General features: G+C 42.7%; 1 protein-coding gene across 1 annotated transcript; it reads right to left on the bottom strand.

Moving 5' to 3' along the window:
* Positions 1-394: 394 nt before the first annotated feature.
* On the bottom strand, positions 395-17,905 carry nipa1 (NIPA magnesium transporter 1). Its single transcript, XM_068033259.1, has 6 exons — positions 17,891-17,905; positions 17,543-17,730; positions 8,693-8,740; positions 5,263-5,353; positions 4,530-4,690; positions 395-2,102 (listed from the first exon to the last, which is right to left on the bottom strand). The coding sequence occupies exons 2-6, from the start codon at positions 17,667-17,669 to the stop codon at positions 1,591-1,593; spliced, it is 939 nt and encodes a 312-aa protein (XP_067889360.1). The 5' UTR covers positions 17,670-17,730; positions 17,891-17,905; the 3' UTR covers positions 395-1,590.
* Positions 17,906-24,941: the final 7,036 nt, after the last annotated feature.

The following is a 24,941-nucleotide window of genomic DNA, read 5'->3' on the forward strand; positions in this document are numbered from 1 at the left end:
CAGTACATTAAAGTGCACCAGTACTTTTAGTTTAACTGTATGGGAGAAAATTATATACTTAACGTGAAAAACCTACAAACTCCATTTTAAAAAAATGCATGTAGACTCAATGTTGCTCTCAAAAATTATCACTTAAAATCTTCCTGTTTCATATAAGATTTGGGAAGTATTACAGCATTAATAATTAGTTCAATGCCCTGTGCTGCATTTCCATTAAAGATCATTCCTGATAAAAATGCTTGTTCCCTGCCAGAAAACTAACTTTCCACTGGGAGCCATACAAACACAGTTGAAGACATTCCCCAGCTGAAGCATTTTAGAAGTTGCCAATGACAATTCAGTACACAAAAGATTAACAATTTATTGCTGCTATTTAGTAGTCACAGATACAGTGCATGAGGGCAATTAATTACAATATAAGCATCACATGATAAGATTTCAGTTTTCAAAGGAGCAGCACCTCTTTTGCAACCAAAGCTAAAAACTGAAATATAAAGAATAAAAGCCAATTAAAGTACATGAAATACCAACACATTAAAGAATTCCTTTTAAGTCTTTATAAACAGTGTAATTGCCCAACTTTCTGTTGTGTGCCATAATTCTAAGCCATTTTGTGTGCAACAGTTGCTCCAGGCAACATCCCAAATGCAGTCTAACTACAGAGTGACGGGGCGTGAGTCTCTGCCTGTGATTCGCATTCAGTTAGTGTGTCACATCAGCTGTAACTAAGTGGAGCGTAGGAATTTTTCCCCTTCAAATAAAAGGTTGGGGGGAAATGTGTGGAAGGAGAACGTTATCAGGACCAATACTTGTCAGCCATGATTCAGTGGATAGCACTTTTACCTCTTGTGTCAGAGGTTGTGGGTTCAAGTCCCACTCTAGAGACTTCAGTGTGGAAATCCAGGCTGACACTCCCAGTGTAGTTCTGAGGTAGTTCTGCACTCAGAGGTGCTGTCCCTCACACAACGATGAACAGAGGCCCTGTCTGCTCCCTCAGGTAGACATAAAAGATTATTTAAGCATTATCCTCGGTAAGCTGGCCAATATTTATCACTCAGTCACATTACACAAAAAGAATCTGGTCATCACATTGCTGCCTATGAGAGCTTTCTGTGCACAAATTGGCTGCCACATTTCTTACAATGTTGACATTTCAAAAGTACTTAACTGGCTGTAGAGCACATTGGGATGTCCGGAGGTCATGAAAGGCACTATATAAATTCAGACTTTTTCTTTTTCTCTATGAAAACTATGGGTCCTACAGCTTCTACAAATGCAGGAATTGCTCTCCCTTCAAAGCACACTTCCTAAGTTTCTCTTAATAGACAGTAAGTGTAGGATCGTGAATGGGGATAGCAGGTTATGGATAGTCAATGGTGAACAGGGACAGAGAGAAACAGATCTGATGAGGGCCACAAATGAAGGAGAAAGTCGGTCACATGAACCATACCAAATACATGAAAAAGGGTTAAATATGTTGCAATTTCCAATATCTGAGTCTTGAAGTCCCACAATACCTATTACTGCACAAGTATTTATCTGTTCAAACACTGAAATACAGCTATGAAACAGTCAGTAAATCCTTATGTTTCAGTGCTTTTTTGAAGTGACTTTTCTTAAGTCACTGGCAGAGATGCTGAATTCCTTGAAGACCTGCAAGAGGATGATCCCAACTGAAACCGTAATAAATCCACACAGCATTCCAAGAAAATCTACCAATCCAACATCATTCCACTCTCGAAAGAGGATGGCAGATGCCAGTATGACCAAAACTGTGAAAACCACGTAGTATATAGCACTGAATATGGAGGAATCAAAGTATTGTAATGCCTTATTAATGTACATAAACTGAACGAGAATACTGCAAACCAGTGTTACCAACAGGATGACAAAGAGGCACAGGGCTCTTTGACTCGACGGGCTATCACTAAATGCATCTTGAGCTGCTAAGCCGATGCCTTTACTGCTGGGTACAGTAAAGCTGCCCAGTAATGAACAAATGCCAATGTAAACTAGGACGTTGGTGGAGCCATGGGAAGGTGCAATCCAGAAAATGAGCAGGATAAGTAGTGCTAGAATAATGCAGATGTAACCAAGGAACACTGCAAGAGAAGAAAAACAGTATTTTGAAAGATTAGTCAAAATTGTTTGCTTTTCTTTAAATTAACCACTTTTCCTTCCACCACTCCGATTATAAAAGTACTTCTAGTATCACATCAGACCTGGTTATCAGCATTAATATTTCCAGCACAGGCACAATGAACTGAGTGGTCTTGTTCTGTAACAAAAATAGAAAATGCTGGAACTACTAAGCAGGTCTGGCAGCATCTGTGGAGAGAGAAATAGAGTTAATGTCTGACGAAGGATCACTGACCTGAAATGTTAACTCCATTTCTCTCTTCACAGATACTGCCGGACCTGCTGAATATTTCCAGCATCTGCAGTATTTTGCTCTTGTATTAGTAGCCTTATTCTGCGCTGTACAGATCTATGATTCCATCTCCCCCTCCCTGATGTGCATGATTCCCTGGCTGAGGGCTGTTTGATGCACCAGTGCTCTCAATCATACATTAGCAGGTACAGCAGAGAGAATGAGACAAGTTTAGTTATGCTTGGATTTTCCCTCCTTTGGTGGAAGACACAGTCAGTCTATCAATGGACAGACACAGCAATGATTAAAAAAAACTCACCCGGGAATTAAATGTCACTTGGACAAAAGTACAGCAATGCACTTACTTCCCCATGACTTGCAATTTTCCACTTCCTAATCAGTCTTTCACATTAATTGCACCACACTAACTAATATAAAAGGTTATGAAATTTGAGAAATTTAGTTGAAATGACAAGGGCTACATTGCAGGACACTATGAAGGCAGAAAAAAGTAGATGACGATGATGAAAATAAAAATGGAAGTCTTAGGCTAAAAAAACCTCCAAAAAAAAAAAAAATCAATAAATGGTATTTACTCCAGTTATCAAGAAGGATCAGGGAGGAAATTCGATATGCTCATCAGAATGGATTTGAACATTGGCGAGGTCCCAATGCATTGAAAATAGGCTAACATGGTGACGTTTTCAAAAGGGGCGTTAAACCCAAACAACCAGAGACTCAGTAATATTAAATCACTTCCAGGTAAAATAATTGAATTAATTACCAGAGTAAGGATTAGATGTATAATTATAACCTAGCAAATAACAGGCAACGTGAATGTAGAATTGGAAGATCCTACCTGACCAAAATCCTTGATGTTCTCAGGAAATAATGGCTTAAGCGAATCAGGAAAAGCCTGATGACATTTTAAAAAAAAAATGTATTTGTTCATGGGATGTGATCATCGCTGGCTAGGCCAGTATTTATTGCCCATCCCTAATTGCCCTTGAGAAGGTGGTGGTGAGCTGCCTTCTTGAACTGCTGCAGTCCATTTGGGGTAGGTATACCAACAGTGCTGTTAGGAAGGGAATTCCAGGATTTTGACCCAGCGACAGTGAAGGAACGCCGATATAGTTCCAAGTCAGGATGGTGTGTGACTTGGAGGGGAACTTGCAGATGGTGGTGTTCCCATGCTGCCCTTGTTCGTTTAGGTGGTAGAGGTCGCAGGTTTGGAAGGTGCTGTCTGAGGAGCCTAAGTGCGTTGCTGCTGTGCATCTTGTAGATGGTACACACTGCTGACACTGTGTGTCGGTGGTGGAGGGAGTGAATGCTTGTGGATGGGTGCCAATCAAGCAGGCTGCTTTGTCCAGGATGGTGTCGAGCTTCTTGAGTGTTGTTGGAGCTGCACTCATCCAGCAAGTGAGAGTATTCCTTCTGACTTGTGCCTTGTAGATGGTGGACAGGCTTTGGGGAGTCAGGAGGTGAGTTACTCGCCGCAGGATTCCTAGCCTCTGATCTGCTGTTGTAGCCACAGTATTTATATGGCTACTCCAGTTCAGTTTCTGGTCAATGGTAACCCCCAGGATGTTGATAGTGGAGGATTCAGCGATTGTAATGCCATTGAATGTCAAGGAGAGATGGTGAGATTCTCTCTGTTGGAAATGGTCATTGCCTTGTACTTGTGTGGTGCGAATGTTACTTGCCACTTATCAGCCCAAGCCTGGGTATTGTCCAGGTCTTGCTGCATTTCTACACGGACTGCTTCAGTATCTGAGAAGTCGCGAATGGTGCTGAACATTTCACAATCAGCGAATATCCCCACTTCTGACCTTATGACTGAAGGAAGGTCACTGATGAAGCAGCTGAAGATGGTTGGGCCTAGCTGAGGAACTGGTGCAACCGGACATGGTGTAACTGGACTTCCAAAAGGCATCTGACAAAGTTCTGCATTAAAAGCTAATATTCAAAGCTATATTTGTTGGGATTTGGGCTAAAATTTCAGAATGAATTAAAAACAATTGGCCGAAGAGCAAGAAACAGTGGGTAATTGATGGAGGAGTAATGCCAGCTAGTGGGAACTGCTGGCTGGGGTGCTTCAGTGATCAGTGTTAGGGCCTTTCCCTCATTCCAATTTACATTAATGACACAGAAAATTTACCTGGGTCCGCTAGCTTCTCTTCCAGTTGCACCCTCGATGTTATATTCTCAGTTCTGGGAGCATGAATGAGCAGTACGATTGAACCTGCACAGCTTAGCAGACATCCGAGTTTTCCTAACAAGTTTAGCTTCTCCTGCAACATATAGGAAGCCAAGAGTGACCTAGAAAAAAGATCGGGGTAGTAAAAGGAATGGGTGGGTGAAAGAAAAGGAACGTTTATTATATACACACAAAAAATTACTACACCATGAATAATTGTAAAACATTTTCACCAAAGCAAATTGCCATATTCCTGCCCTATTATAAGAATTCTAAACAGCGACTACTTAAGTTCTTTAGCTAAGTTCTTCAGTAGCACATGTATTTCATTGGAATTACAATTATAATTACTTATAATCACAAGACTGGAGAGCAGGGACTAGATCATAATTGCTGAAAATTTAAACAGTAAATTGTGATTATATGTGGATCTGGGCACTCCATCTTATACAACACTGAACATCTCGCTCTGAGCTGGCTTTGGAAGGCAAATGTAATCAAATAGTCTAGTACTCATCAGTTAGAACTACTCATAACAAACACTGATACATCAGCAGGGGTAGTCATATAACTATTCATTAAAAGTGCTTAAGTATCATCCAGGGTAGTATTGTAGCCCTGCAATTGGCCACAATAAGAAGAAATTTCCATGCTTCACATCAATATATAAACAGATTGCAAGTAAAAATAGTACCCAAATGGCACACCGAGGGCTCCTAGTGGCGTTACCAATGCAGCAGGGGCAGTGTTGTATGCTAAGAAGTTTCCTATTTGACCAAGACCCACTGTAACAAGAGGAAAATTGTAAAATATTAATTCCCTCATGCTGGTTTCAAAACAAAAAGGAGTTTAAACACTTACCCCAAAACTAAACACGTATAATTTCAAGAATAAGAGGGTGGTGCAGTACTAGAGCACCAATTTATAACACAGATTTTAGTCTTCCCACTCCAACCTCAGGATCTGAACCTACCTGTGGGGAAAATGCCAGACCCAGAATGTTGCAAAAAAATAAATTGCACTGTAAAGGAAGAACTTTTTAAAAAAAAGTAATATTTTTCTGACATAGAATACTTTTTTGTATGTTTTTGTTTCAATAATAATGGCCCAGATTTTGTTTAGCGCTCACCCCTATTATGGAGAAAACCAGACAGGATTCACACATGTGCAATTACATGAGGAAATCCAGAGAATGCTGACCAATTTTCCCTTTCCTTCACAAGCTGCACTATACTGGTACTCGCTAATAGATTTGGCATTAAAATACATGAGGGGCGTGGAACTGCTGTACTTATCAATTCGTTACTAAATGCAGAAAAAGCTAGGGCTTCTGCATTAAAGTGCAAGTGAATTTTTAATGATATGATTATCTTAATTACTACCAAACAACTTCTTTCACACAGAAAATTTAATTTTACAAGTGTGAAGTCTCATTCCTGCAAAATTTAATTATTGTTGGAGATTTAAAGCTTTCTAAAAAAAACTTTTCCTTTGTCTCTTAATCCCATCTTTTCCCCTCTCTATTTCACTCACTGTACATGACTTTACACTGAATTAAATATTCTAATCTATACTTCTTGGTTCAGACTCTGAGGCCAGAATTTTACACCACCCCAGCGAGCCGGATGGTGGTGAGGGGCGGGGGGGAGGGGGGGGGGGGGGGGGGTAAAACGAAGCAGGAGGCTACGGGAGGATTCCCGACCCGCTCCCATCTCCGCCCCACTTTACATAGGACGGGGGCAGGTGGAAAACTTGCCGCCCGGCCCAGGCCAATCAAGACCCTTAAGTTGCCAATTAACAGCCACTTAAGGGCCTCCGCCCGACTCCAAGGGGATTTTACCCATGGCAAGCGGGCGTCCTGGAGCCAGGAAAGGCCACCCAATGAAAGTTGGTGGCCTTCCAGCGTCCCGGAGGGGCACTCTGCAATTGAGGGCTGCCCCTGCAAGCCCAATCACCCCAAGGACCCAAGACACCCCCTTCCCCCCCCAAATGACCACCCTTACCTCGCTGGGGCATGACCGATCACCCCCGACAAGGCAACCCAAACTTACTTGCAGTCCTGCCTCCATGTCCTCGGATGGGCTGCAGTCCCAGCAGTGGCCACCGCTCCCAGTGGCGCTGTTGGGACTAACAGCTGCCGGCCCGATGATTGGCCGGCAGCTCAATGAGGCGGGACATCCTCCCTCAAGCGGGTGGAAGTTCCACCTCGGACCAATTAAAGCCTGGGGACCCGTAAAATACAGGACGGATGCCCAGGCTAGGCGGAAGCGGGTTCACCACCAAATTGTACCTCCGTGGCCAGCTCCTGTCCGCCTGCCATAAAATCTAGCCCTGAGTCTCAGTGAAGATTCCGCAATCTGATTTGGTTGTTATTTGCCGTGATTACACATGCCACAGATCCCCTGTAGAGGGCACAGATATGAAAAGGATTTCTAAATACAACAAGTTGCCACTTAACCCCACGAAACGTCTGCAGGCATAATGAACGGTAAGCGCCACTCCATTGCTGCTGACTGCAAAATCTGGGCCTATGTGTTTTTATAAATTAATTAAAACCAAGGTTTCCAAAACATTCTCTAAAATCAGGTCAACCAGTTGGGTTCTTGGGAATTAAAAAGATCAGTCACAAAATTCTTCTCAAAGTAATTCAAGGCAGTCATTTTCTGTTTTATTTTTCAACTTACTAATATGCAACATACATGCAAAGTTTTGAGATTTGGTGGCTTAATAGTCTCGCTAGTTACCAGAAACTATCCACTCAAACAAATAGCTGGGTTATCTTTTTTTTATTTTAAAAGATTGCAACATTTCCCATTTTCCTTTCCCAGCACAGCTCAGTGAATAAACAAATAGTGTAGGACAGAATTATACAGAACGGGAAAACCCAGATTCAATCCCTAATCTGTGATGAACTGAAACAGAAAATTCTGGAAAGATTCAGCAGGTTAATATGGACCCATAAAAGAACAGACAAATTAATGTTTTCTCAAAATGGGAAATAATTAAAAATGAACAGCATTCAAAAAAAGGAAGTGAACAAAGGGGGAAAAAAACAGCCAAGAGAGGAAGTTATGTGTAGAATGGCCTCAGTTGCATTTTCCTTGTCAGATTACTGAACCTGATCCAACTTTACCAGCTTCTTCCATGTCAGACATGCCTTACCCCCACCACCTCAGCTATTCACACATTCTCTGTGTCTCTTCAATATCTTTTATTTCCCTATATTATCTAGCCAAATATGACTTCAACAATAACTTGTATTAATATAATGCCTTTAACATGTAAAAATGTTCCAAGACACTTCACAGGAGCGTGATCAAACAAAATTTCATACCTTAGTCAGCTGACCAAACGTTTCGTCAGAGGTATGACTCACTCTAGCACTTTCTGTGTTTGTTCTGATGCCCAGTATTTGCATTTTTTAAACTTAACTTTTTTTTTTAAAAGAACTACTTGATATCAGCTGTGTAGTGAGAAACAGTCACATGCTTAGGAATCTCTCTCTCCCTCCCTCTCTCTTCATTGCTTTTAAAAATCTGCTGAAAGTGAATGTGTGACGCACAAGACATTTGATTAATCTGCTGGCACTTACTGCGAAGGCTTACATATCAATAAATAATCTCCAGTTGGACAATATGCTGGATGATCAAGATGTCTTTAGAGCTTTATCCCAGCAAAAGTTGGCTAGTCTCTGAACAGAAGGATTTAAAATGAAAGGCAGAAAAGGAGAGATGAGACAAAACAACAACGATTTGCATTTATATAGCGCCTTTAAAGTAGGAACTGTCCTAAGGCACTTCACAGCAACATTATCAAACAAAATTTGGCATGGAGCCACATAAACAGATATTAGGACAGATGACCAAAAGCTTTAAGGAACGACTTAAAAAGGAGAGAGAGGTGGAGAGGTTTAGGGAAGGAATTCCAGAGCCTAGGGTCCAGACAGTTGAAGGCATGGCTGCCAATGGTGGAGCCACTAAAATCAGGGATGTGCAAGAGGCCAGAATTGAGGAGCTCAGAGATCTCAAAGGCTTGTAAGCCTGGTAGAGGTTACAGAGATAGGAAGGGGCGAGCCCATGGAAGGATTTGAAACCAAGGATGAGAATTTTTAAAATGACACTTACTTCCTACAGTTCCAGTCCACCAAGCCAATTCTGTTAAATAGGAAGAACCTGTCAAAAGGCAAGAGTTAGCATTTCCTCATTAGTAATCATTAGAAAAATTTAGGCCTCGATTTTTGAAGGAAGGCTGTGTCACAAATAGGGTCAGGACCGAGACCTCTGTCTCACGTACCTCCCTGTAATCTCTGGTGAACCAGACTGTGGTTCACTCACTAGAGAGAGTGGATTTTCAGTTTTTAACCATGTGACTAAGCCAGGGTCAGAGAAAATGTATGTTCATTATTTGTCAACTTCCATACATATGAGTGACTGTGGTCAAATATTTTTGATGCTTCAATGGGAAGTAGCATTATTTAAGTCTGTCACTGTAGCTTTGGTCAGCTTCAAGAGGAAATGAGCAGAGGCCACCTTTTAGATACTTGAATACAATTAACTTATTCATCACTCTCTCAGAACCGCTCACATTCTCATAGTAACAAAAACATTAAATTGGAAGTTTAGCTTGCAGATTACTGAAAGGCTCATTTGGTAAAGTCAGTATTTAAGTCAACTGTACAGGAAGACCCCAGAATCTATTACATGATAGCTGGCAGACAAGACTTTAGCCCTTTACTCCAAAGTATTCAGCAGCAGTCATTATCTTCGTAATTATGTTTGTTGAATGTGATCTTAATAAGATACTTCTAAAATGAAACTCCTGATTAAAGACTATACCAAACCAATTATAAAGCTCCCAGTCGATTAAAATTTTCACCTAAAACTTCTTTCACTGGCTCCATCACACCCCAAAAATTCTATTTGTCTTTTATTGGCCTTTTCGTATCTGCGCCCTTGTCTTTAAAAACAATTACATAGCAGCATTCCTAAAACTCTTTGCTATTCCATTCCATTAAGCATCCACTGTTAGTATGTGTCTCCTCCTGCGTTAACTGGCCCTCCAGATAGTATTGTGCTCCACAGAGCTGTGATCAAACCCTCACTTCCTTCAGAAGCAGCCTCCAGGAACTAGTCATAGTCATAGAGTATTAGAGAGATACAGTCCCGAAACAAGCCCTTCGGCCCAATGAGTCCGTGCCGACCATCAACCACCCATTTATACTAATTCTACATTAATCCCATTTTCCCTCTCACATCCCCACCTTCTCTCAATTCTCCTACCCCCTACCTATACTAGAGGCATTTTTTTTTTGTCTTACCTAATTCCTCACATTTCAGACTGGCGACAAAGTTGGTTTGTTTCAGTCTCATCAGCTCCCATCTTGTCTCCTCCTGACTCTACCTTCTGTCTCCATCCTCTTCCCTTTTCCTATAACTTCTCTCAACTTCCTGTCCTAGGGCAGCTATACTGTGGAATATCTGGTTTAAAACTTTCACACCAACTTGTCTACTATGTAATGCATTGAGTTGCTTCTCAAGGTGGCCAACAGTTGCTCAAATGTCATTACCAAACAGCGCTTAGTGCAAATGTATTAATCCAACATTCTGCTCAGATTTGCAGAAACATTGCATTTCACTGATCTCACCTTGCTACGCACCATTAGCTATAAAAGTCTTCATACCCATCACTCTTTGCTGTTTTGCAAAAAAAATGCCTTTTACTCATTGGCCTCTAAACCTAAAACAGTTTCTATTTGTAAGCTAAGGAACAGCTTTGTTAGAGAAAATTTCCAACATAAACACTGTCCACAATTTCGATATACTCACAGTTGCATCGTTCTGTGGTACTGTACTGGCATGTATAATATCTCAGTTCAGACTGGTTATGAACAGGCAAAAGCAAAAGATTCATAAGCTCCAATTTAATATTGTCTTTTCTAATTTTGGCTTCCCGTATTTAAACAAGTCATTACAATAACATCTGAATTAATTGTGATCAAGTTTTCAACACTGGCATTCTGAGGGAAACAATTATCCTATCATTTAGGATGATGATCAGTTTTGTAATATCATTCAAAAGCACAATTTATTGAATCTTCCTGCAAGAATGTTCACGAAATTGGCGTTTAGTTGAGTTAAATGGGCTATAGAATAATTTTGAAAATACTGAAAACTTATTAAAAGGGAAGTCATACTTGACAATCTTTTTTGAAGTGACTGATTAGATAGATAAGTGGGATGCATAGGTGGTGCAAATAAATTTTCAGAAGGCAATCTCTAAGATGTCTCACAAAGACAAAAAAAAATTGATGAACAGCAAACAAATGGATGTTGCTTGGAATAAAGACAGAAAGTGCTGGAAATACTCAGCAGGTCTGGCAGCATATGTTAACGTTTTAGGTCTATGACCTTTCATCACAACTGGCAAAGGTTAAAAATGTAATAGGTTTTACGCAAGTGAAGGTGGGGTTGGGGGGGGGGGGTGGGGGGGCGAAGCTGGTGGAAAGGGAACAAAAGGGAAGGTGTGTGATAGGGTAGAGGGCAGGAGAAATTAACTGACAAGGAGATCATGGGGCCAAGGCAAAGAGAGAGTGTGCTAATGGTGTGGTGAAAGACAAAACATTAGTGCAGAGAGAGTGCTAATGACTGGGTAATAAACAGCGGTGTCCAAAAGCAAAAAGGCAGGCACATGGGGAAAAAAATGATAAAATAAAATAATAGAAAAAAAAGGGCCAGTCATGCTCTGAAATTATTGAACTCAGTGTTCAGTCCAGAAGACTGTAGAGTGCCTAATCAGAAAATGAGCTGCTGTTCCTCGAGCTTGCATTGATGTTCACTGGAACACTGCAGCACGCCAAGGACAGAAATGTGGGCAGGGGAGCAGGGTGGTGAATTGAAATGGCAAGCAACCGGAAGCTCGGGGCCATGCTTGCGGACTGAGCGGAGGTGTTCCGCAAAGTGGTCACCCAATCTGCTTTTGGTCTCCCCAATGCAGAGGTGACTGCATTGTGAGTAGCGAATACAATATAATAAACTGAAAGAAGTACGAGTAAATCCTTCCCTTTTGTTCTCTTTCCCCCCCACCCCTGCTTCACTTGCTTGAAACCCATTACATTTCTAACCTTTGCCAGTTCTGATGAAACGTCATAGAACTGAAACGTTAACTCTGCTTCTCTCTCCACAGATGTTGCCAGATCTTCTGAGTATTTCCAATACTTTGTTTTTATTCCAGATTTACAGTATCCGCAGTATTTTACTTTTTTATGGATGTTGCTTGCATAGGAAGAGTTGAAAGTGGTATTTCCCACAGGTCAGGTCGTGTGTGCAATAATATATTCATATATAATATATACAGCCACACACAAATACACATGTACACTCTTGCTCTGTTTCATGTTATATAAATATAGTTACATGATTTGGGCTTTGGCATAGAGAGCATATTATTGAAATTTGCTGTTGATACAATAGTAGGGGCTTGACAAACAGCATGAACTAGTTAGCAGAATGTGAACAAGTGGCAAATGCAATTTAATGTGGAAAAGTGAGAGGTAATTTATTTTGGGAGAAAAATAAGGAATGAAAGCATACATCAGATAGAAAGATAAGGATGGGGATTGAAGAGACCTAGAGGTTCAAATATATGGTTCCCTGCAAGTTCAAGTACAGGCAAATAAAGCCACAATAAAATCCAAGAGCTTTTTGATTTTATAAATGGGGTATCGAATACAACAGTAAAGATAAATCTAAACAAAGCATTGATTGGGCCACTGTTAAGAGTACTGTGCAAAGTTCTGGGCACCCCATTATAGAAAAGGACATCACCAAGATGATGTTAAGAATGAGAATTGTAGTTATGAAGAAAGGTTAAGACACTGGATCTGTTCCACTGCAGCAGGTAAATGCAAGAGGGAGATTTAATAAAGATTTTCAAAATTATGATGGGTTTTCACAGTGAATAGAGAAAGGTTATTTCCTCTGGTTAGGGATCAGAATTGAGGGGATCATAAATTTAAAATTGTCGTCAAGTGTGAGGAAAGGTCTTGATTCAGGATTATTACAGCATGGAATGTTTTGCAATAGGAAGTGTTTGAGTCAGAGATGATTGTCGCCTTTGAGGAAAAATTGGATAAATATGTGAAGCAGAAAATGTTACATAGAAACACAGAAAACATAGGAAAATAGGAGCAGGAGTGGGCCATTTGGCCCCTCAAGCCTGCACCACCATTCAATATGATCATGGCTGATCATCCAAACTCAGAACCCTGTTCCCTCTTTCTTTCCGTATCCCTTGATCCCTTTAGCCCTAAGAACTATATCTAACTCTTTCTTGAATATATTTAATGATTTGGCCTCAACTGCTTTCTGGGCTAGAGAATTCCACAGGTTCATCACTCTCTGGGTGAAGAAATCCCTCCTCATCTCAGTCCTAAATGGCTTACCCGTTATCCTTAGACTGTGACCCCTGGTGCTGGACTCCCCCACCATCGGGAACATCCTTCCTGCATCTAGACTGTCTAGTCCTATTAGAATTTTGTAGGTTTCTAATGAGACCCCCCTCTCATTCTTCTAACTCTAGTGAATACAAGCCTAACCGACCCAATCTCTCTTCATACGTCAGTTCTGCTATCCCAGGAACCAGTCTGGTGAACCTTCACTACACTCCCTCCATAGCAAGAACATCCTTCCTCAGATAAGGAGACCAAAACTGCACACAATACTCCAGATGTGGTCTCACCAAGGCCTTGTATAATTGCAGCAAGACATCCTTGCTCCTGTACTCGAATCTTCTTGCTATGAAGGCCAGCATACCATTTGCCTTCTTAACTGCCTGCTGCACCTACATGCTTACTTTCAGCGACTGGTGCACAAGGACACCCAGGTCTCGCTGCACCTCCCCTTTCCCAATCTCTTGCCATTCAGATAATGATCTGCCTTTCTGTTTTTGCCACCAAAGTGGAGAACCTCACATTTATCCACATTATACTGCATCTGCCATGTACTTGCCCACTCACTCAACCTGTCCAAATCACACTAGAGCTTCTCTGCATCCTCCTCACAGCTCCCACTCAGCTTTGTGTCATCTGCAAACTTGGATATATTACATTTAATTCCCTCATCTATATCATTAATATATATTGTGAATAGCTGGGGTCCTAGCACTGATCCCTGCGGTACCCCACTAGTCATTGCCTGCCACTCGGAAAAAGACCCGTTTATTCCTACTCTTTGTTTCCTGTCTACCAACCAGTTCTCTATCCATGTCAGTACCTTACCCCCAATCCCACGTGCTTCAATTTTGCACGCTAATCTCTCATGTGGGACCTTATCGAAAGCCTCTGAAAGTCCAAATACACCACATCCACTGGTTCTCCCTTATCTATTCTACTAGTTACATCCTCAAAAAATTCCAGTAGATTTGTCAAGCATGATTTCCCTTTCATAAATCCACGTTGACTTTGTCCGATCCTGTCATTGTTTTCCAAGTGCTCTGCTTTTACATCTTTTATAATGTACTCTAGCATTTTCCCCACTACTGATGTCAGGCTAACTCGTCTATAATTCCGTTTTCTCTCTACCCCCTTTTTTAAATAGTGGGGTTACATTAGCTATCCTCCAATCCGTTGGAACTGTTCCAGAGTCTATAGAATTTTGAAAAATGACCAGCAATGGATCTACTATTTCTGGGGCCACTTCCTTAAATACTCTGGGATGTAGATTATCAACCCCGGGGGATTTATCGGCCTTCAATCCCATCAATTTCCCTAACACCATTTCCCTACTAATACTGATTTCATACAATTCCTCCTTCTCACTGGACCCTATGTTTCCCAACATTTCTGGGAGGTAATTTGTGTCATCCTTTGTGAAGACAGAACCAAAGTATGTATTTAATTGGTCTGCCATTTCTTTATTCCCCATTATAAATTCACCTGTTTCTGACTGTAAGGGACCCACATTTGTCTTCACTAATCTTTTTCTCTTCACATATCTATAGAAGCTTTTACAGTCAGTTTTTATGTTCTCTGCAAGCTTACTCTCATACTCTATTTTCCCCTTCTTAATCAATCCCTTTGTCCTCCTTTGCTGAATTCTAAACTGCTCCCAATCCTCAGGTTTGCTGCTTGTTTTTTTTTTAGATTAGAGATACAGCACTGAAACAGGCCCTTCGGCCCACCGAGTCTGTGCCGAACATCAACCACCCATTTATACTAATCCTACACTAATCCCATATTCCTACCAAACATCCCCACCTGTCCCTATATTTCCCTACCACCTACCTATACTAGTGACAATTTATAATGGCCAATTTACCTATCAACCTGCAAGTCTTTTGGCTTGTGGGAGGAAACCGGAGCACCCGGAGAAAACCCACGCAGACACAGGGAGAACTTGCAAACTCCACACAGGCAGTACCCGGAATTGAACCCGGGTCCCTGGAGCTGTGAGGCTGCGGTGCTAACCACTGCGCCACTGTGCCGCCCCTGTTCTGGCCATTTTATATTTCTCCTCCTTGGATCTAATACCATCCCTAATTTCTTTTGTAAGCCACGGTTGAACTACCCTTCCTGTTCTATTTTTTGCGCCAGACAGGAATGAACAATTGATGTAATTCATCCATGCGTTCTTTAAATGCTAGCCATTGCCTATCCACTGTCAACCCTTTAAGTGACGTTCCCCGAGCTATCATAGCCAACTTGCGCCTCATACCTTCATAGTTTCCTTTATTTAGATTCAGGACCCGAGTCTCGGAATCTACTCTCTCTCTCTCCATCTTAATGAAGAATTCTATCATGTTATGGTTGCTCTTCCCCAAGAGAATCCGCACAACAAGACTGTTAACTAAACCTTTCTCAGTACACAATACCCAGTCTAGGATGGCCTGTTCTCTAGTTGGTTCCTCAACGTATTGGTCCAAAAAACCATCACGTACACACTCCAGGAATTCCTCCTCTACAGGATTATTGCTAATTTAGTTTGCCCAATCTATATGTCGATTAAATTCACCCATAATTACAGTTGTACCCTTATTGCATGCTTCTCTAATTTCCTGTTTAATGCCATCCTCTACAACACCACTGCTGTTTGGGGGTCTATATACAACCCTCACCAACGTTTTCTGTCCCTTGGTGTTTCTTAGCTCCACCCATAGAGATTCCACATCAGGATTCTCTGAGCTAATATCCTTCCTCACTATTGTATTGATTTCCTCTTTTACTAACAACGCTACTCCACCTCCTTTCCCTTTTTGCCTGTCCTTCCTAAATATTGAATACCCTTGGATGTTCAGTTCCCATCCTTGGTCACCCTGCAGCCATGTCTCCATAATCGCAACTATATCATATCCATTTACAACTATTTGCATGGTTAATTTGCCTACCTTATTGCTAATGCTCCACGCATTGAGACACAATGCCTTTAGGCTTGTCTTTTTAACATTTTTAGTTATCTTAGCATTATTTCACACTATGGTCCTATTTGTTTCTTGCCCTTGATTTCTATGCCTTCCACTTTTGCCTTTTTGTTTCCTCTCTTTTGTTTCTATCCTTGATTCCTTCTCCTCAGTCTCCCCACTCAAGTTCCCATCCCCCTGCCATTCTAGTTTTAAATCCTCCCCAACAGCACTAGCAAACACCCCCGCAAGGACATCGGTTCCGGTCCTGCCTGGGTGTAACCCGTCCTGCTTGTACAGGTCTCACCTTCCCCCGAACCGGTCCCGATGTCCCAGGAATCTAAAGCCCTCCCTCCTGCACCATTTCTCCAGCCACGCATTCATCTGATCTATTCTCCTGTTCCTGTGCTCACTAACACGTAGCACTGAGATTACCACCTTTGAGGTCCTGCTTTTTAATTTAGCTCCTAACTCCTTAAATTCATCTTGCAGGACTTCATCCCCTTTTCTACTTAAGTCGTTGGTACCGACATGTACCACAACCACTAGCAGTTCACCCTCCCCTTCAGAATGTCCTGCAGCCGCTCCGAGACATCCTTGACCCTAGCACCAGGGAGGCAACATACCATCCTGGAGTCTCGTTTGCAGCCACAGAAACACCTGTCTGTTCCCCTTACAATTGAATCTACTATCACTATGGCTCTCCCAGTTACAGGGCTATGGAGAGACGGGAGGGTAGTAGGATTGGTTCTATATTGCTCTAATGAAGTTGGCCAAACACAATGGACCAGATGGCCTCCTTGTGCTATAAACCAGTGTTCATGAAGCCAAAACAAGGATATTAAGACTGCAGTAATCATTTTTCCAGGTAACAGAGAAAGAAAATTCAAAAAATTGGATCTACATAGAAAAGTTCAGTAGATTCAACATCTATATTGGATAACACAATTTTTTTCCTCGTATGAAAACTTTTTCAATGCAATTTCAGATTAGAGGATGGAATAATTTGAAAAAAAATTCTAAAATGTGAAGCAAAACACAAAAACCTAACTCAATGTAAATGTTATAGGATGAAAATAATGGAAAAGCAAAATACTGTGGATGCTGGAAATCTGAAATAATGTTGCACTTTTAGAAGGCATAAACCATGTGACAAAGGCCAAATCAAATCACAAACTTCTTAATACCATGAATTTTACATTTTCATCCTAAATTTGGAGATTGGGTATTCAAAGATAAATGGTCATTATCCAATTTATTTAGTACACCTTGAAAATTGCTTCACTCCTGAAACAACCAAATTAATTTAACCCTATTAGCACATTATTAGGTGAAAATAAAACATTTAAAACTTCAATTGGTATTGTTGCAAGTTGTGCTGATTTTCTTGCCTTCCTGCCAATGTTGCAGTTTTAAAGTGTGGGTAAGCTGGTTACATGATTCAATCCTTTTTACAGGAAGCTCGTGGTGCCAGAACAGTTGCTGAGTGTGCATTGCCTAACAAAGTGAAACCACTATAGATTTTTTTTTTGCCAGACTGAATGTGAGGAATATGTTTGCGGGGGAATTCAGTGCTTACAAACCTCTGCTCTCAGCTTGAAGGATGCCTTTTCTCTGCAAAACGAAAGTAGAGCCATTCACTAGGCTGGAAAGCAGGGCGATGCTGAGTCCCAGGGAGGCGCCTGCGCTCTGCTCCGGCTCACCTTCCATCCCGCGCTCACCTGGGGGCAGGTAAACGGCTCACGCTGCACCACAGCTCTTAATTTCCAACCTGTCACAACAGCGAACATTAAGATTTTTTAAAATAAATATAATTAACACAATAACTCCAATGCACTTAATTTTCAACCTACAAAAGAATATTTATCATTAAAGTTTTTTTTAAATGTTATTAAAAACAACACTGCTTCCGTATTCTGAGACCAACACACCCTGGTTCCGACACATGCGCAGTGAAAGAAAAATAACAAGTTTGCTGCTTGAAGAAATTCCTTGTCGAAGCAGCGGGCTCCCCCTTACTGTCTTTTCACCGCAATGACAGAGACCAAATCTGCTGTGAGCACATGAAGAGTTTTTTCTAGTTGGCTTCTTCTTCAAGCGGATACAATGGGCCGAATGGCCTCTGCGCTGTAACGATTCTGTGATTCTTAAGCAGTCACTCCCAAACGAGAATGACTTTCTTCCACTCCAGGGTTGTGGATCCTTAGGTGAAGGAATTGTCCGATCCTAATATTCCAGGTCCCAAAGTTCATTTTGAGAGGGTGAAAGATGCCTGTGCATGGGTTCTTTTAACGGTGCACACCGACTACCGGATGGTCCAAGCGAAGCAAGGTCTTTGTCCAATGGCAGGGATGGCTGAGATAATTGGAGACCGGGTTCTGCTACACAGACGGGGAGTTAATACATACATGTGGCCAGCCTGTCCAGCGGGCGAGCCCAGGTGCAGGCCGTGTGGATCTGCGTCAGGGTGTTCCTGAAGAAGTAGCTGAAAGCCTGCTCCAAGGGCTCCTGTGACAATCGCTCCACAGGTGTTGCTTCACCTGGGGAGTGCAGCCTTAGTCACGTCCATGGCACCAGGGGTGGCTCAGCTGCACGGGGGGGGTACAGGGAAGACTGGAAGTGCCATAGTGATAGGTTATTCAATAGTCAGGGGAATAGATAGGCATTTCTGTGGCTGCATACGTGAATCCAGGATGGTGTGCTGTCTCCCTGGTGCCAGGGTCAAGGATGTTACTGAGCGGCTGCAGAGCATCCTGAAGGGGGAGGATGAACAGCCAGTAGTCATGGTCCACATCGGAACCAACGACATAGGTAGAAAGAGGGATGTGGTCCTGCAGTAAGAATTTAGGGAGCTGGGTAAGAAATTAGCAAGCAGGACCTCAAAAGTAAAAAAGTAATCTCTGGATTACTCCCAATGCCACGCATAAGTGAGTCGAGAAATAGAAGGATAAGAGATGAATGCATGGCTGGAAAGATGGTGCAGGAAAGAGGGCTTTACATTCCTGGGACATTGGGACTGGCTCGGGGGGGGAAATGGCAGTGCTCAAAGGTATCTATTTCAGTGCAGGGAGTATAGCAAATAAAGCAGATGAGCTGAGGGCACAGATGGGCTGGAATTTTACGCCACCCCAACAAGCTGGATGGTGGCAGGGGATGGTGTAAGATGGAGCGGGAGGCTTTGCCGACCTGCTTCCACCTCCCTTTACATAGGGCGGGGTGGGCGGGGGGGGGGTGAACAAATGGGCTGCCCGCCCCAGGCCAATCGAGGCCCTTAAGTGGCCACTTAATGGTCACTTAAGGGCCTTCGTCTGCCTGTACACGGATTTTACACATGGCAAGCGGGCATCCTGGAGCCAGGAAAAGCTGGCGGCTTTGCAGTGCCCTGGGCAGGGTGGGGGGGGGGTGGGGGGGGGAGAGGGGTGGGTGGGGGCCTGATAATCGGGCACAGGAGTCCCAATGGAGGGTCGCCCCCGTCATCCCAACCAGCCCCAACACCCAACATGCCCCCCTCTCCCCCCCCCCATCCGACCACCCTTGCCTCGCCGGGGCCCGACCGATGCACCCGGTGTGGCAACACAAACTTACCTGGAGTCCTGGCTTCATGTCCTCGGCTGGGCTGCAGTCCTAGCAGTGGCCACCACTCCCAGTGGTACTGCTGGGATGAAGAGTGGCCGGCAGCTCAATGAGGAGGGAGTTCCTCCCTCAAGTGGGTGGAAGTCCCATCTAGGGACAATTAAAGCCTGGGGAACTGTAAAATGTGGGATGGATCCCCAGGCTAGGCTGAAGCGGGCTCGCCACCGAGTTTTACGTTGGTGGCCGGCTCTCATCCACCCAACGTGAAATCCCGGGCATGGACACATGGCAGTATGATATCATAGCTATTTCAGAAACATGGCTTAAGGAGGGAAAGGAATGTCAGCTCAACATTCTTGATTACAGGGTTTTCACACGTGATAAGGAGGGGGATAAGAAAGGAGGGGAAGTGGTAATTTTGGTCAAGGAAACTATTACAGCTGTGAGGAGGGATGATGTTGCAAGGCTCATCAAATGAGGCCATATGGATTGAGCTAAGGAACATAAAAGCTGCAATCACTGCTGAAAGTGTGCTACAGACCCCCAAACTGTCAGAGGAAGATAGAAGAGCAGATATGTAGGCAAATATCTCAGAAGTGCAAGAACAATAGGGCAGTATTAGTCGGGGATTTTAACTACCCCAATATTAACTGGGATAGTCTTAGTGTGAAAGAAATTGAGGAAGCAGAATTCTTGAGGTGCATTCAGAGAACTTTTTTTCCCAGCATGTAGCAAGTCCAACAAGACAGGGTGCAGTTTTAGACTTAGTTTTAGGAAATGAAGATGAGCAGGTGGAAGGAGTGGCAGTGGGAGAGCATTTTGGTGGCAGTGATCATAATTCAGTCAGTTTTAACATAATTATGGAAAAGGACAGAGATAAAACAGGAGTTAGCGTTCTCAATTGGGGCAAGGCCAATTTCACTAAACTGAGGAGTGATTTAATGAAAGTGGACTGGAAACAGCTACTTGAAGGTAAATCAGTGTCAGAACAGTGGGAGGCATTCAAAGGGGTTCAGAATAAACATGTTCCCACATAGAAAAAGGATGAGATGGCCAAATCTAGAGCCCCATGGATGTCAAGGAGCCGACAGGGTAAGATAGACAGAAAAGGAAAGCTTACGTCCAACACCGAGAACTCAATACTACAGAAAGCCGAGAGGAGTATAGAAAGTGGAGGGGTGAAATCAAAAAGGAAATTAGGAAAGCAAAGAGAGAGCATGAAAGCATATTGGCAAGAAAAATCAAAGTGAACCCAAAGATATTTTATCTATACATTAAGAGTAAGAGGATAACTAAGGAGAGAGTAGGGTCCATAAAAGAGCAAATAGGTAACCTATGTGTAGGGGCGGAAGATGTTGGTCTGGATCTTAACAAATATTTTGCGTCTGTCTTCATAAAAGAGGGGGACGATGCAGATATTGTAGTTAAGGAGAAGGAGTGTGCAGTATTGGATGTGGTAAACATAGGGAGAGAGGAAGTATTAATGGGATTAGCATTCTTGAAAGTTGATAAATCACCAGAACCAGATGAAATGTACCTAGGCTGTTAAAAGAAGAAAGTGAGGAAATAGCAGAAGGTCTGACCATCATTTTTCAGTCCTCACTGGATACAGGTGTGGTGCCGGAGGATTGGAGAACTGCTAACATTGTACCTCTGATTAAAAAGGGAGCGAGGGATAGACCGAATAATTACAGGCCAATCAGTCTAATCTCAGTAGTGGGGAAATTATTGCAATCTATTCTGCGAGACAGGATAAATTATCACTTCGAAAGGCACATCAAGGATAGTCAGCATGGATTTGTTAAGGGAATATCTTGTTTGACCAACTTGATCGAATTTTATGAAGAACTAACAATAAAGATAGATGAGGGTACTGCAGTTGATTTGGTCTACATGGATTTTAGCAAGGCTTTTGACAAGGTCCCACATAGCAGACTAGTTAAAAAAATAAAATCCCATGGGTTTCAGGGAAATACAGCAATATGGATACAAAATTAGCTCAGTGGCAGGAAACAAAGGGTAATTGTTGACGGGTGTTTTAGCAACTGGAGGGCTGTTTACAGTGGCGTTCCGCAGGGCTCAGTACTGGGTCCCCTGCTTTTTGTGGTATGTGTTAATGATTTGGACGTAAATGTAGGGGGCATGATCAAGAAGTTTGTAGACGACACAAAGATTGGCTGTGTGGTAGATTGCGAGGAGGATAGCTGTAGGAAGATATTGATGGTCTGGTCGGATAGGCAGAAAAGTGGCAAATGGAATTCAATTTGGAGAAGTGTGAGATGATGCATTTGGGGAGGTTAAACAAGGCAAAGGAATACACGATTAATAGGAAAACACTAAGAAGTGTAGAGGAAGTGAGGAACCTTGGAGTGAATGTCCACAGATCCTTGAAGGTAGCAGGACAGGTCGATAAGGTGGTTAAGAAGGCATATGGAATCCTTTCCTTTATTAGCCGAGATATAGAATATAAGAGCAGGGAGGTTATATTGGAACTGTATAATTCATTGGTTAGGCCACAACTTGAGTACTGTGTGTATTTCTAGTCACCTCATTACAGGAAGGATGTAATTGCATTCGAGAGGGTACAGAGGGGATTTACAAAGATGTCGCCAGGACTGGAAAAATGCAACTCAGAGGAAAGATTGGATAGACTGGGGTTGTTCTCCTTGGAACAGAGGAGGCTGAGGAGAGATCTGATTGAAATGTACAACATTTTGAGGAGACTGGATAGAATGGATGTGAAGGGTCTATTCACCTTAGCAGAGAGATCAGTGACTTGGGGGCATAGATTTAAAGTGATTGGTAGAAATATTAGAGGGGAGATGAGGAAAAACTTTTTCACCCAGAGGGTGGTGGGGGGCCTGGAAGTCATTGCCTGAAAGGGTAGTTGAGGCAGAAACCCTCAACTCATTCAAAAGGAGTCTGGATATGCACCTCAAGTGCCATAATCTGCAGGGCTACGGACCAAATGCTGGAAGGTGGGATTAGAATAGGTGGATTGTTTTTTGGCAGGCACAGACACGATGGGCCATGTGGCCTCTTTCTGTGCCTTAAAACTTCTGTGATTTCTATGATTCTAGGACCGGTCATGGAGCTGGCAGGATTAGGCTGAAGCAGAAAAACCAGTACAACCAGTGACCAGTCACAGGCTCACAGGTTCAGGAGGCTGACGTCTCTCAAACACAGCAGTTGTGGGGGAAGGGCAGTAAACTGACCAGAGTTATTTTAAAAATCACAACAGAGCAGCAATTCAGAGACGAATTTGGGTCTTACGTTATAACCAGTGTAGTCCAGTGCAAAAGCATCTTCTTGATGTTGAGATAAGTTCAGAAATTTGAAGGTAAGTTTCAAAGAGGATCTAGACGTAGATTTTTACAGATTTTTTCCACAGCTCACAGATCGGAAAAACAAAAAAGGCAGCAGATTTTTGCCGGAAGCAGAGTCTTACATTTTTCCTATATAGTCCAGCGCAGAAGCATGATCTTGAAGCCAGGAATTTGAAGCCAGATTTAGGAGAAAAACCACACCTAGGACTTATCCAGATCCTTACCAGAGCTCATTAGGTGAGGTCGGGGGATGGGGTTTGTACTAAGTTTGGTTAGTTGGTTGTTATTTGGTAAAAGGTTGTTAGAGGCCAATCATCTCTACCTCAGGGGATCGCTGCAGAAGTTCCTAAGCCCAACCATCTTCAGCTGCTTCATTAAATCATAGAATGCTTAGAGTACAAAAGGAGGCCATTCAGCCTGTCTTGTCCTTGCCTGCTCTCTGCAAGAGCAACTCACTGCCATGCCTTTTCCCTATGGCCCTGCAATTTGTTTCTGTTCAGATAATAACCCAATTCTCTTTTCAAGGCTTTGATTGAATCTGCCTCCACTACAGTCTCAGGCAGTGCAGTCCAGATCCTAATAACACGCTGCGTAAAAAGGTTTTTCCTCATGTCGCTGTTGTTTCTTTTGCCAATTACCTTAGTGTACTGAATTCTGGATCCTTTGGTCTATGGGAACAGTTTCTCCCTATCTACTATGTCCAGACCCCTCATGATTTTGAACACCTCTATCAAATCTCCTCTAAATCTCTTCTGCAAGAAGAACTGACCCAGCTTCTTCAACCTAGCCACATAACTGAAGCTTTTCATTCCTGGAACCATTCTTGTGAATCTTTTCTGCACCCTCTCTAATGCCTTAACATCCTTCCTAAAGTGAGGTGCCCAGAACTGGACACAATACTTCATTTGAGGCTGAACCAGTGTTTTTATACAGATTTATCACAACTTTCATGTTTTAGTATTCTATGCCCCTATTTATAAAGCTCAGGGTCCCATATGGTTTATTAACCACTTTCTCAACCTGCCATACAACTTTCAGTGATTGGGTACATATACTCCCAGGTCATAAAAGCTCAATACTGCGGATGCTGGAAATCTGAAATAAAATCAGGAAGTGCTGGAAATACTTAGCAGGTCTGGCAGCATTTTTGGAGAGAGAAACAGAGTTAACGCTTTAGATTCTGATGAAAGGTCACAGATCTGAAACATTAACTCTGCTTCTCTCTCCACAGATGCTGTCAGGTCTGCTGAGTATTTCCAGTGCTTTCTGGTTTTATACTCCCAGGTCCTTCTGCTTCTGCACCCCCTTTAGAATTGTACCCTTCAATTTATATTGCCTCTCCTCATTCTTCCTACTAAAATAAATCACACACACATCTGCCACGTGTCTGCCCATTCCACCAGCCTGTCTATGTCCTCTTGAAGTTTATCACTATTCGCTTCACAGTTCACAATACTTCCAAGTTTTGCATCATCTGCAAATTTTGAAATTTTGCCCTGTACACCCAAGTCTAGGTCATTAATATATGTCAAGAAAAGCAAGGGCCCTAACTCCACCCCCTGGGGAACGCCTTGATACACTTTCCTCCGGTCCAGTCATAATGTCAGAAGTGGGGATGTTCGCTGAGGATTGCACAGTCTTCAATTCCATTTGTAACCCCTCAGATAGCAAAGCAATCCATGCCCCCATGCAGCAAAATCTGGACAATGTTTGGTTTTGGGCTGATAAGTGGCAAGTAACGTTCATTCCACACAAGTGCCAGCAATGACCAACAGGAGAGAGCTTAACCTTTGACATTCAATGGCATTACCATCTCTGAATCCCCCCCCCCCCCATCATCATCCTGAGGGCAGTCTATTGACGAGAAACATTACCGGACCAGCCAAATAAATACTGTATTTGCGGACAAGGATGCTGAAGAGAAGCAAGCAGCCAGAGTGACCCCTGCCTCCCCAAACGAGCCAAGTATTGCTCAGCCTCCCATGCCAAACAGCAACTAATCTGTAAGTAGTGGATGAGAGCTGTAAATAGCACTGCTGAAGGTTCCTCCCTGCCAGTTAGCACCATGAGTTGCTGGATGAGT

The sequence above is a fragment of the Heterodontus francisci genome, chromosome 6 (assembly GCF_036365525.1).
Source record: "Heterodontus francisci isolate sHetFra1 chromosome 6, sHetFra1.hap1, whole genome shotgun sequence".
NCBI classification, from domain to species: domain Eukaryota; kingdom Metazoa; phylum Chordata; class Chondrichthyes; order Heterodontiformes; family Heterodontidae; genus Heterodontus; species Heterodontus francisci.